This window comes from Salmo salar, chromosome ssa18 (assembly GCF_905237065.1).
Source record: "Salmo salar chromosome ssa18, Ssal_v3.1, whole genome shotgun sequence".
In the NCBI taxonomy this organism is placed as follows: Eukaryota; Metazoa; Chordata; class Actinopteri; order Salmoniformes; family Salmonidae; genus Salmo; species Salmo salar.
In genome coordinates, this window is record NC_059459.1 from 80,700,088 (window position 1) to 80,713,922 (window position 13,835).

A 13,835-nucleotide genomic window follows, 5' to 3' on the forward strand; every position below is an offset into this window, starting at 1 on the left:
GTGTTGGCTAGAGGCCGTTGGGGTGTGTGTGTGTGTTGGCTAGAGGCCGTTGGGGTGTGTGTGTGTGTGTGTTGGCTAGAGGCCGTTGGGGGGTGTGTGTGTGTGTTGGCTGGAGGCCGTTGGTGTGTGTGTGTTGGCTGGAGGCCGTTGGTGTGTGTGTGTGTGTGTTGGCTAGAGGCCGTTGGTGTGTGTGTGTGTGTGTTGGCTAGAGGCCGTTGGTGTGTGTGTGTGTTGGCTAGAGGCCGTTGGTGTGTTTGTGTTGGCTAGAGGCCGTTGGTGTGTTTGTGTTGGCTAGAGGCCGTTGGTGTGTTTGTGTTGGCTAGAGGCCGTTGGTGTGTGTGTGTGTGTGTTGGCTGGAGGCCGTTTGTGTGTTGGCTAGAGGCCGTTGGTGTGTTTGTGTGTGTGTTGGCTGGAGGCCGTTGGTGTGTTTGTGTGTTGGCTAGAGGCCGTTGGTGTGTTTGTGTTGGCTAGAGGCCGTTGGTGTGTTTGTGTTGGCTAGAGGCCGTTGGTGTGTTTGTGTGTTGGCTAGAGGCCGTTGGTGTGTGTGTGTGTGTGTTGGCTGGAGGCCGTTGCTGTGTGTGTGTTGGCTAGAGGCCGTTGGTGTGTGTGTGTGTTGGCTAGAGGCCGTTGGTGTGTGTGTGTGTTGGCTAGAGGCCGTTGGTGTGTGTGTGTGTTGGCTAGAGGCCGTTGGTGTGTGTGTGTGTGTTGGCTAGAGGCCGTTGGTGTGTGTGTTGGCTAGAGGCCGTTGGTGTGTGTGTGTGTGTTGGCTAGAGGCCGTTGGTGTGTGTGTGTGTGTTGGCTAGAGGCCGTTGGTGTGTGTGTGTGTGTTGGCTAGAGGCCGTTGGTGTGTGTGTTGGCTAGAGGCCGTTGGTGTGTGTGTGTGTGTGTGTGTGTGTGTGTGTGTTGGCTAGAGGCCGTTGGGGTGTGTGTTGGCTAGAGGCCGTTGGTGTGTGTGTGTGTGTGTGTGTTGGCTAGAGGCCGTTGGTGTGTGTGTGTGTGTTGGCTAGAGGCCGTTGGTGTGTGTGTGTGTGTTGGCTAGAGGCCGTTGGTGTGTGTGTTGGCTAGAGGCCGTTGGTGTGTGTGTGTGTGTGTGTGTGTTGGCTGGAGGCCGTTGGTGTGTGTGTGTTGGCTGGAGGCCGTTGGTGTGTGTGTGTGTGTGTTGGCTAGAGGCCGTTGGTGTGTGTGTGTGTGTGTTGGCTAGAGGCCGTTGGTGTGTGTGTGTGTTGGCTAGAGGCCGTTGGTGTGTTTGTGTTGGCTAGAGGCCGTTGGTGTGTTTGTGTTGGCTAGAGGCCGTTGGTGTGTTTGTGTTGGCTAGAGGCCGTTGGTGTGTGTGTGTGTGTGTTGGCTGGAGGCCGTTTGTGTGTTGGCTAGAGGCCGTTGGTGTGTTTGTGTGTGTGTTGGCTGGAGGCCGTTGGTGTGTTTGTGTGTTGGCTAGAGGCCGTTGGTGTGTTTGTGTTGGCTAGAGGCCGTTGGTGTGTTTGTGTTGGCTAGAGGCCGTTGGTGTGTTTGTGTGTTGGCTAGAGGCCGTTGGTGTGTGTGTGTGTGTGTTGGCTGGAGGCCGTTGCTGTGTGTGTGTTGGCTAGAGGCCGTTGGTGTGTGTGTGTGTTGGCTAGAGGCCGTTGGTGTGTGTGTGTGTTGGCTAGAGGCCGTTGGTGTGTGTGTGTGTTGGCTAGAGGCCGTTGGTGTGTGTGTGTGTGTTGGCTAGAGGCCGTTGGTGTGTGTGTTGGCTAGAGGCCGTTGGTGTGTGTGTGTGTGTTGGCTAGAGGCCGTTGGTGTGTGTGTGTGTGTTGGCTAGAGGCCGTTGGTGTGTGTGTGTGTGTTGGCTAGAGGCCGTTGGTGTGTGTGTTGGCTAGAGGCCGTTGGTGTGTGTGTGTGTGTGTGTGTGTGTGTGTGTGTTGGCTAGAGGCCGTTGGGGTGTGTGTTGGCTAGAGGCCGTTGGTGTGTGTGTGTGTGTGTGTGTTGGCTAGAGGCCGTTGGTGTGTGTGTGTGTGTTGGCTAGAGGCCGTTGGTGTGTGTGTTGGCTAGAGGCCGTTGGTGTGTGTGTGTGTGTGTGTGTGTTGGCTAGAGGCCGTTGGGGTGTGTGTTGGCTAGAGGCCGTTGGGGTGGGTGTGTGTGTGTGTGTGTGTGTGTGTGTTGGCTAGAGGCCGTTGGTGTGTGTGTGTGTGTTGGCTAGAGGCCGTTGGTGTGTGTGTGTGTGTGTGTTGGCTAGAGGCCGTTGGTGTGTGTGTTGGCTAGAGGCCGTTGGTGTGTGTGTTGGCTAGAGGCCGTTGGTGTGTGTGTGTGTTGGCTAGAGGCCGTTGGTGTGTGTGTGTGTTGGCTAGAGGCCGTTGGTGTGTGTGTGTGTGTGTTGGCTAGAGGCCGTTGGTGTGTGTGTGTGTGTTGGCTAGAGGCCGTTGGTGTGTGTGTGTGTGTGTGTGTGTGTTGGCTAGAGGCCGTTGGTGTGTGTGTTGGCTAGAGGCCGTTGGTGTGTGTGTGTGTGTGTTGGCTAGAGGCCGTTGGGGTGTGTGTTGGCTAGAGGCCGTTGGGGTGTGTGTGTGTGTGTGTTGGCTAGAGGCCGTTGGTGTGTGTGTGTGTGTTGGCTAGAGGCCGTTGGTGTGTGTGTGTGTGTGTGTGTGTTGGCTAGAGGCCGTTGGTGTATGTGTTGGCTAGAGGCCGTTGGGGTGTGTGTGTGTGTGTGTGTGTGTGTGTGTGTGTTGGCTAGAGGCCGTTGGGGTGTGTGTGTGTGTGTGTGTGTGTTGGCTAGAGGCCGTTGGTGTGTGTGTGTGTGTTGGCTAGAGGCCGTTGGTGTGTGTGTGTGTGTGTGTGTGTTGGCTAGAGGCCGTTGGTGTGTGTGTTGGCTAGAGGCCGTTGGTGTGTGTGTGTGTGTGTGTGTGTTGGCTAGAAGCGGTTGGTGTGTCGTTTGGTTGTGGGAATGTTATGATGGAGATGTTTTACGACAGGAGAGGGAAGGACAAACTTCCTCTGCTCCATAGTGGGCACGAGAGGGGATAATGTCCCTGGCAAGACAGATGGGGGGGTGTTAGTGTGTGTGATGACCCCCCTGGGAAGTTCAACCATTGTTACTGCAGTTCATTCTTACTAAATACCAGAGAGACATTCAATACACTGTAAAACAACGCAGAACCCCCCCCCCCACACACACACACACACACACCACAGAAATGCCACTTCTATTGTGGAATAACATACAGCTAGGGTTCAAAGCCTCTCTCTCTCTCTCTCTCTCTGGAACACTGTTTGGAATGTGGGAACCTTGGAGCGTCGCTCTCAGCATTCCGGGAAGACTCCGGAGGGGAGCAGGAAGAACTCCCCTAGCCAGCGGTGTGTCTAACCTCAGTGGCCTCAGTTCCCAGTACTGATCCCTGTGAAAAGCCGTACTGGCACGCGCCTCGAGTTCAGAAAGGCCTCGGAATCTCACTGAACCCAGAAAGAGCTTGGATGGAGAGAAGGAGAAATTGTAGGGATGATGATGATGATGATGTGGAGAAAGATGAATAGTGTGCCCATTGTGTTAACCGTTCTTCTCATCCCTGTCTCTCCAGGCAGGTGTTGGATCAGGATAACTTTAGTCCCATCCCCGTGGCGACAGAGGAGGAATACAGACAGTTCACTTCCCAGTTCCCCTTCCAAGATCCTGAACTGGACAAGGTATTGAGGAGGGCGTTAGCGTGTAAGGGGTGGGCTTTTCGACAGCACACATTTATTTTGGGACCAATTTTGTTTGTCAAAATGTAATTTGCGGACCAGAAAGAGAGCAGTTATGTGAAAAAAAAAATATATAGGTCTATTATAATTCCCGCGGGACAGGATTTCTTTAATACACTCACCGTTTGCTCATATTGCATAGTTGGGTATTACCTAGTTAATTATTTATCATAGTTAAAAGCATTTTCTTCCAGTATTTCATTCTATTTCTTTATTTCCTGCGCTGTGCCGTAATTTACACACTGTCACATTTATTTTGTCTTAGTATGCTTCCATTTCCCCCTAAAAAATAAATACCATTCCTTTACAGAATACTTACTCTCTTCTCTGAATGTATTTTCGGCTGTTCTTACCGTGGCCACTAGAGGGCGATCAAATGATTTCTGAAGTTGTTGAACGTTTTCGGTGCTGTCGCTCCGCAGTTCTCGGCTGTTAGCAGTTTCTTAATAATAATAATAATAATAATACCATCGCTTTTTTATTTACTCATTACTGTCTTTATTTTATCTAACAAATGTAACATTTAAAAAATAATAATTAAAAGTTTTATATAACTTTAACATCAAACCTCGTAAACAATTAATTTAGACCCGCCGTTATTAAAAACAGCCGTTTTATTTTCTGAAATGTGTGCCATTACCAGGCTATTAAAAGGGACAGGCTTCTATTTGAGACTCTGCCTTTAATTGAAGTTTTACGGTAGTCTTGCCATGTAATCAAACCCTGGATAATGAGTGAATTAGTTGATTGAATTGTATTAAGTCTGGGCTGGAACCAAAGCCTGCACAACCTGTAAGGACTAGGAGATTTTGACTTTTGTTTGAAGCTTGTCTGTAACCCCTTGGCCTCTCCCTCTCTCCTCTGTAGCTTCCCTTCCCTAAGAAGCTTCCGTTCTCTGAGTTTGTTCCACAAGTCTACTCTCAGCTCAAAGAGTTCATCTACGCCTGCCTCAAGTATTATGAAGACCTGCACCTCAGGTACACATACACACACACACACACACACACACACACACACACGTCTACTCTCAGCTCAAAGAGTTAATCTACGCCTGCCTCAAGTATTATGAAGACCTGCACCTCAGGTACACATACACACACACACACACACACACATATATATATATACACTGCTCAAAAAAATAAAGTGAACACTTAAACAACACAATGTAACTCCAAGTCAATCACACTTCTGTGAAATCAAACTGTCCACTTAGGAAGCAACACTGATTGACAATAAATTTCACATGCTGTTGTGCAAATGGAATAGACAACAGGTGGAAATTATAGGCAATTAGCAAGACACCCCCAATAAAGGAGTGGTTCTGCAGGTGGGGACCACAGACCACTTCTCAGTTCCTATGCTTCTTGGCTGATGTTTTGGTCACTTTTGAATGCTGGCGGTGCTTTCACTCTAGTGGTAGCATGAGACGGAGTCTACAACCCACACAAGTGGCTCAGGTAGTGCAGCTCATCCAGGATGGCACATCAATGCGAGCTGTGGCAAGAAGGTTTGCTGTGTCTGTCAGCGTAGTGTCCAGAGCATGGAGGCGCTACCAGGAGACAGGCCAGTACATCAGGAGACGTGGAGGAGGCCGTAGGAAGGCAACAACCCAGCAGCAGGACCGCTACCTCCGCCTTTGTGCAAGGAGGAGCAGGAGAAGCACTGCCAGAACCCTGCAAAATGACCTCCAGCAGGCCACAAATGTGCATGTGTCTGCTCAAACGGTCAGAAACAGACTCCATGAGGGTGGTATGAGGGCCCGACGTCCACAGGTGGGGGTTGTGCTTACAGCCCAACACCGTGCAGGACGTTTGGCATTTGCCAGAGAACACCAAGATTGGCAAATTCGCCACTGGCGCCCTGTGCTCTTCACAGATGAAAGCAGGTTCACACTGAGCACATGTGACAGTCTGGAGACGCCGTGGAGAACGTTCTGCTGCCTGCAACATCCTCCAGCATGACCGGTTTGGCGGTGGGTCAGTCATGGTGTGGGTTGGCATTTCTTTGGGGGGCTGCACAGCCCTCCATGTGCTCGCCAGAGGTAGCCTGACTGGCATTAGGTACCGAGATGAGATCCTCAGACCCCTTGTGAGACCATATGCTGGTGCGGTTGGCCCTGGGTTCCTCCTAATGCAAGACAATGCTAGACCTCATGTGGCTGGAGTGTGTCAGCAGTTCCTGCAAGAGGAAGGCATTGATGCTATGGACTGGCCCGCCCGTTCCCCAGACCTGAATCCAATTGAGCACATCTGGGACATCATGTCTCGCTCCATCCACCAACGCCACGTTGCACCACAGACTGTCCAGGAGTTGGCGGATGCTTTAGTCCAGGTCTGGGAGGAGATCCCTCAGGAGACCATCCGCCACCTCATCAGGAGCATGCCCAGGCACTGTAGGGAGGTCATACAGGCACGTGGAGGCCACACACACTACTGAGCCTCATTTTGACTTGTTTTAAGGACATTACATCAAAGTTGGATCAGCCTGTAGTGTGGTTTTCCACTTTAATTTTGAGTGTGACTCCAAATCCAGACCTCCATGGGTTGATAAATTGGATTTCCATTGATTATTTTTGTGTGATTTTGTTGTCAGCACATTCAACTATGTAAAGAGAAAAGTATTTAATAAGATTATTTCATTCATTAAGATCTAGGATGTTATTTTAGTGTTCCCTTTATTTTTTTGAGCAGTATATGTGTACTTGTCACTTTCACTCCATCCCCCCATCTTCTCTGTCCTCCACCTCCCCCTCTCTGTGACCTGATCAGGCCAAATCATCGGGTCGTTATATTGATGAAGAGAAGGATTTCATTTGTCTGACTGTTCTGGAAGGTCAGCTGGATGATTATAGAGCGAGAGATTCTGCCAGAATTGAGTTTAGTTCCAAGGTCTGTGGTTCTGTCAAGCTACTATTTCTCTGGATTCCATTCCAGCCCCTAGCTACAGTGTGATGGGGCGCGGCTACAGTGTGATGGGGCGCGGCTACAGTGTGATGGGGCGCGGCTACAGTGTGATGGGGCGCGGCTACAGTGTGATGGGGCGCGGCTACAGTGTGATGGGGCGCGGCTACAGTGTGATGGGGCGCGGCTACAGTGTGATGGGGCGCGGCTACAGTGTGATGGGGCGCGGCTACAGTGTGATGGGGCGCGGCTACAGTGTGATGGGGCGCGGCTACAGTGTGATGGGGCGCGGCTACAGTGTGATGGGGCGCGGCTACCGTGCGAGGGGGCGCGGCTACCGTGCGAGGGGGCGCGGCTACCGTGCGAGGGGGCGCGGCTACCGTGCGAGGGGGCGCGGCTACCGTGCGAGGGGCTACAGTACATCGTGGTTTCGTTGACAGTTTAAATATGCAGCTAACGGTGAAACGGTTGGAGAACTAACCAAATCATCAGCTTTTATGGAGTCACATTAACACTCTCTGATAGATAAAGATGCGACATTCTGAACATCTCTTCAGTTATTGAACGACACCAGAGAACGTTGACATCTTGCCAGAGAGTATATTTCTGGAGTTGAGTGTTTTTAACATAGCATGTTCCCTCCAATGGGATTATCCATTGTATTGCACTGATTATATGGAATCTGATAGTGTGTGTGTGTGTGTGTGTGTGTGTGTGTGTGTGTGTGTGTGTGTGTGTGTGTGTGTGTGTGTGTAATCAGACAGGCTTACTGGCCACGGATGGACAGGAATAATCGAACAAAGATGTACAGCAGGAATTATTTTCTTCTCATCTTTCTCTGTTTTCTGTTTTTTATCCTAATATTCCATCCTGATTTCCCAACGCTCAACTCCGTCTCGCTCCACCACACACACACATCCACACACACACACACACACACACCCAGTATGTAATGAATGGGTAATGGTATGATAATACACCGTAGTTTTAACCCACAGGGTGAATCAGGGCTTGACACAGCTAATAAATATCACAGGACGTTTTCAACATGCTGTGTGTGTGTGTGTGTGTGTGTGTGTGTGTGTGTGTGTGTCTGGCTCCCAGTCCCTGTTTTTTTTTCTGGTAATTTCCTGATTGCTCGTCTCGTTAGGTGGACATCAGCATTGTTTCACTTAATTTCTCTGTCAACCATAGCCCCACTACTAACACACACACACACACACACACACACACACACACACACTTTTGTATTGCTATCCTTGTGGGGACTAAATAATTGATTCCCGTCCAAAATCCTATTTTCCCCTAACCCCTAAATCTAACCTTAACCCAACCACAAGCCTAAACCTAACCCTAACCATAATTCTGACCCTCATTGTAACCCTAATATAATATTGCTGATTGATTCTCAGCATGTGTGTGTGTCTCATTATCTACATCCGCTGTACTACATAGACCTTCTGCACTGTCCAAAATATCTATTTTCTCTCCCCTCTCCCCTCTCCCCTCTCCTCTATCTTTCTCCCTTTCTCTTTAATTTTTTTTTCTCTCTCTCTCTTCTCTTGCTCTCTTCTCTTTCCATCAGTCTCTCTGGTCTCTTTTTGCCAAGTCATCAAATTGAACTTGAGGAATCTTTCTCCCTCTGAATTGTCCAAACGTTGTTTGTAATTCTCTCTTTCCCCCCCAGAGTGCAGGGAAGGTTTTTGTGGATTCCTGTCGTTCAGTCAGTCTCAAGACAATAAGACACAATTTAGGGATTTGGTTGGTGTGTGTGTGTGTGTGTGTGTGTGTGTGTGTGTGTGTGTGTGTGTTTCTGTTGGTCGAAATGGTGTGTTAGCCATAGTCCTGCTGTGGCCGCGACTTAACGTAGTCGACCAATGGAGGCTCATTGTCTACGCCTTCCTCTAAATCCCGCCCTTCGCGGAAAAATAATGTCAACACTCGCAAATCGAAAAGACTGGTAGTAAAAGCAAAGATACGAGTAGTGTAACCAAAAGGTAGTACCGTTGGCAGAATGTGTTCAATAGGATTGGTTGCTGGGAAAGTTTAACCGGAAACTATTTTTGCATTAGTTTTATTTCTCTTCTTTAAAAATAATTCAAGTCATTTTGCTCTTGCTTTAAAATTATTTGCTTACAAGTTTTGGGGTTTTGATTTAAACATCCACTATTTTCCCGAAAATATGTTTACATTCTCAACTTTTATTTTATTTTTGAATTCAATACATATGGGGTGAAATTGACCCCATACAGGGATCCTATAATTCATAATCAATTATCTATATTATCCATGGTAGGACCTTGTTAAACTAATTCCATTCGCTTAGTAGACCCCCCCCCCCCCCATGGCTTATACTTTTAGTTAAGGAGAAAACACATTGCGCTTAGTGACGATTTGCCGCTCGGCGTAGTGTGTTCCAGGGACGTTTTCACTCGGTTTGTAACCTACACCTGGCACTCTGCTCTGCCGGCAAACATTACCGGTTTGTCCGTGCCCTTAAAGAGCCTTTCTGTCTTACACGCCTGCTACACTAGATGTGTAACTGTTGCAAAACGTGACATGCCCCTATTCATTTCAGCGAAACCTTGCAGAAGCCCGATGTATCTCTTTATGTTATATCGTCTTTGTGTGTTTTCAGCTCTACAGAGATCGATGATGTCATCCGTAAGTCCACCAACCTGCTGTTAACCAGAACGCTCAGTAACTGTCTACAGTATGCAATGAAGAAGAAGAACGTAGGACTGGCTGAGGTAAGAGTGGGTTTCGCTCTTTCTGTAAATAAATGGGGTCAATGTGTGACATTGGGATCAACATTTCAAAATGGTGGAGGAAAAAAAGAAAATCATGCCGTTCCACATGTGTACTTAGAGAAATATATGAAAATTGGCCACTCAGCAACATTGGATGTTGTCTTGATTAGCAACTCCAGTGTATATTTGGCCTTGTGTTTCAGGTTATTTGTCCTGCTGAAAAGGTGAATTTGTCTCCCAGTGTCTGTTGGAAAGCAGACCGAACCAGACTGAACCATTTTGCCTGTGTTTAGCTGTATTCCGTTTCTTTAAAACTCCCTAGTCCTTATTGATGAAAAGCATACCCATAACATGATGCAACCACCACCATGCTTGGAAATATGAAGAGTGGTACTTAGGGATGTGTTGTATTTTCCCCTAACTTAACACTTTATATTCAGGACACAGAGGTGGGGTGTTATTTAAGATAAGAGGTAGGGTTTCAGATGTTTTCAGAAGATGGGCAGGGACTCTGCTTTCCAAAAACAGTGCTGCGACGGACCTACCCTTTCTACTCGTAGAATCGCAGTGCTGCCCCGGTAGCGACGGACCTACCCTTTCCACTCGTAGAATCACAGTGCTTGTCTGAGGCCAACAACTTGACTTTGAGCCAATCAGAGAGCACGGAACCCCACGTGGGGGAGGCACCAAAAAAAAACGTTAAATATATATTTGTCGTACATCCACGGATGAGCCAGTCACACTTCATGTGCAATGTAGGCTATGGGATGGTAGCTAGCTAAGTACACAGATACAATGCACACAACACTAAATACTTCCTCCAAGCTAGCTAACCACTGTAACTAGTATTGACAGAATTAAATCACAATGGATTAGCTAGTTTTCCATGAAACCGCTGCCTAGTTAGTGCAGTGTCCTTAGCTAGCTAGCTTAGGACACTGCACTAATATGTTTACATTAGCTAGCTAGCTAAACATTTGGCTATGGGCTGGCACTGGCAGTATGGGATATTGAGAGTGAATCAAGAATTTTATTTGTCATCTTGCTAGGTAGTTAAAACCTCTTACATCTAGACGTTCCGCTAGCGGAACACCTGCTCCAATATCCAATGATAGAGCGTGGCGCGAAATACAAACTCCTCTAAAATCCGAAAACTTCCATTTTTCAAACATGACTATTTTACAGCATTTTAAAGACACGACTCTCGTTAATCTAACCACACTGTCCGATTTCAAAAAGGCTTTACAGCGAAAGCAAAACATTAGATTGTCAGCAGAGTACCCAGCCAGAAATAATCAGACACCCATTTTTCAAGCTAGCATATGTCACAAAAACCCAAACCACAGCTAAATGCAGCACTAACCTTTGATGATCTTCATCAGATGACAACCCTAGGACATTACGTTATACAATGCATGCATGTTTTGTTCAATCAAGTTCATATTTATATCAAAAACCAGCTTTTTTTACATTAGCATGTGACGTTCAGAACTAGCATACACACCGAAAACCTCCAGTGAATTTACTAAATTACTCACGATAAACGTTCACAAAAAACATAATTATTTTAAGAATTATAGATACAGAACTCCTCTATGCACTCGCTATGTCCGATTTTAAAATAGCTTTTTGGTGAAAGCACATTTTGCAATATTCTCAGTAGATAGCCCAGCCATCACGGCTAGCCATTTAGACACCGACCAAGTTTAGCCCTGACCAAACTCCGATTTACTATTACAAAAGTTTGATTACCTTTGGTGGTCTTCGTCAGAATGCACTCCCAGGACTGCTACTTCAATAACAAATGTTGGTTTGGTCCAAAATAATCCATCGTTATATCCAAATAGCGGCATTTTGTTCATGCGTTCAAGACACTATCCGAAGTGTAAATAAGGGTCTCGAGCATGGCGCAATTCGTGACAATACATTTCTAAATATTCCATTACCGTACTTCGAAGCATGTCAACCGCTGTTTAAAATCAATTTTTATGCCATTTTTCTCGTTAAAAAGCGATAATATTCCGCCCGGGAATCTGCGTTTAGGTAAACAGAGGAAAGAAAACAAGGCATGGGGTCGAGGCGGGCACGCGCCTGAGTCTCACAGTACTGTACCCAGCCACTACCCAAACGCGCTACTTTTTTTCAGCCAGAGCCTGCAAAGCCACGATTCAGCTTTTTGACGCCTTCTGAGAGCCCATGGGAGCCGTAGGAAGTGTCACGTAACAGCAGAGATCCTCTGTAATGGATAGAGATAATCAAGAAGGGCAAGAAATTGTCAGACAGGGCACTTCCTGCATGGAATCTTCTCAGGTTTTGGCCTGCCAAATGAGTTCTGTTATACTCACAGACACCATTCAAACAGTTTTAGAAACTTTGGAGTGTTTTCTATCCAAAGCTAATAATTATATGCATATTCTAGTTTCTGGGCAGGAGTAATAATCAGATTAAATCGGGTACGTTTTTTTATCCGGCTGTGAAAATACTGCCCCCTAGCCAAAACAGGTTAACTAGCTGGGGTCATTTGGCTAGTATCAACAAGGCCTTTCTACGAAATAGCAACATTAGCGCAGCTAGCTTGGAATCTAGACCTTAAGTACACGGACATGCATTGCCAAACAATGCCACTTTCTGGTTTAGAGTCTTTTAACAAGGCTGAGTGACTGCTGACTTTAAAGGTTTGCTGTGTGACACTGTTCAGAGATGCTAAGTATCGTAGACAGGGGAACGTTTGACAATCCTACCTTTTTGTCTGAGCTTTTAATGGGGAATGTTTGGATATGTTGCTTACGAGGTCTCTGAGGTGTCCCTCTGCCTGATCACGTGTGTGTGTGTGTGTGTTAGCTGGTTCAGGTGATCATCAACACGACCCAGCTGGAAGCATCATGTGTTTACCTGGAGGAGTTCATCTCCAACATCACTAATGTTCCCCCCGATACCGCCAACGCTACCAAGCTCTACGGGACGTCCACGTTTAAGGTATGCTCATGCACAAGCAGACTCTTCCCCCCCCATCCTTCTCTCCATCCACCACTTGTCTTTTCTTACAAGCACTGATTTTGCTGATAGAAGCTTTCATGAGAAAAGTTTTTTTACTTGCTGTGATATGTGGTTGACTTACCAACCTTAATTGAATGAACTGACTGTAAAGTAGAGCCCAACGATATTATCGTCCCATTATAAGCATTTCACAGAAATATTTCTATCTGTCTTTATTCCACAGATACATTGCTGATATTATATATAAATATATATATATAATAAAGAAAACCATTTTAAAATCAATTTTCGATGGTTGCCTGACGAGGACATGCTGCTCATTGCGAGTCATACTAGGTCACAGTGCCACAGCCAACCTAATTAAATAACTAGAGTACACTTCACCAAGCAAGCAGCCCTCGTCACATTCTCACTGAATTAACATTAGCTGATTAGCTAGCCAGCAAGGTCGTTAGCTTAGCTATCTAGCCAGATAGTTAGCTAGCAATCTGTGCTACTTATGTGCCAACACTGGACTGGCGCCAAAGTGAACACTTGTCTTTGATATAAAATAACACTGTCTGGTCCTATTATGTTTTCTGAAATCTGAAGGGGGGGAAAAAAGCATGTGTGTGTGTGTTTTCTGTAAGAAAACATTGTTGTAATGAACTGCTAGCTTGCGCTTGTCATAGGCTTCTATAAACTGTTTGTTTACATGACCTTTGACTGCTGTAAACACTAGTAAATTTACTTAAGACAAATGCTGATGCTGACACCTAGGCTGCAGTCCAAACTCAAAGTAGACAGCCCTTGGTCCTCGGCCCTAAACCCTCGGCCCAAAACTCTCAGCCCTTGAATGACGTTTTACATCGTCACATCCGAGTGATGTTTGGAGAGGCAAAGTCCTTGGTGGAAATCATGAAATTGAGTTTAAAAACAATCAACCTAGAGCCATTTTATGTACCCAGCAAGCTAAGTAGCTAGTTGCCACTCCTGTCAGGTAGTTAGCTACCCGTAGCTGGCAAGCTAGTTTTATAGTTTGGTCATTTATTCCAATACATTTCAGAATCCCCCAAAATATGTTCATGAAGCTAGCTACGTTTTATAGGCTCCTCACCGCGAGACTAAACCAATTTGCCAACTCTAAAATCAATGTCGTGTGTGCGTATAGATATAGATATTTTACCAAACTAGCTTCATAATTTGGTCTGACATTCCGGGAAATGCATCCGTGTTGATTGAATTTGGCAGTTCACGGCCACCGGAGTTTGACACGTGACTACAGTTTGCACTGATTTGTGGGTCATATCAACCCCACAACTGGTCAAAGTTCTTCACTCGCTCCGTCGAGCTAAATCGAGAGGGCCAAGGGGGGGACAACTCTTTGTGGAGTTCATGTTTTTGTTATTCACCTGATGTTTGTCTGATGGAGCCACAACCTTATTGGTTAATATTTTCCATTTAACTCTGATAAATTAAAAAATACATCTATTATAATCAA

General features: G+C 46.6%; 1 protein-coding gene across 6 annotated transcripts in view; it reads left to right on the top strand.

The window, feature by feature from the left end:
- The window catches only part of exoc6b (exocyst complex component 6B), a 168,619-nt gene that overhangs the window by 83,816 nt on the left and 70,968 nt on the right, over positions 1-13,835 (top strand). For 5 of the 6 annotated variants that reach the window (XM_045701645.1, XM_045701640.1, XM_045701642.1 and 2 more), the window contains 4 exons: positions 3,543-3,648; positions 4,573-4,682; positions 9,247-9,358; positions 12,200-12,334. In XM_045701645.1, the coding sequence (XP_045557601.1) occupies positions 3,543-3,648; positions 4,573-4,682; positions 9,247-9,358; positions 12,200-12,334 (463 nt within the window). Of the gene's footprint in view, positions 1-3,542; positions 3,649-4,572; positions 4,683-4,765; positions 4,790-9,246; positions 9,359-12,199; positions 12,335-13,835 lie in introns of all 6 variants that reach the window. The other variant, XM_045701641.1, reaches the window with a different exon arrangement.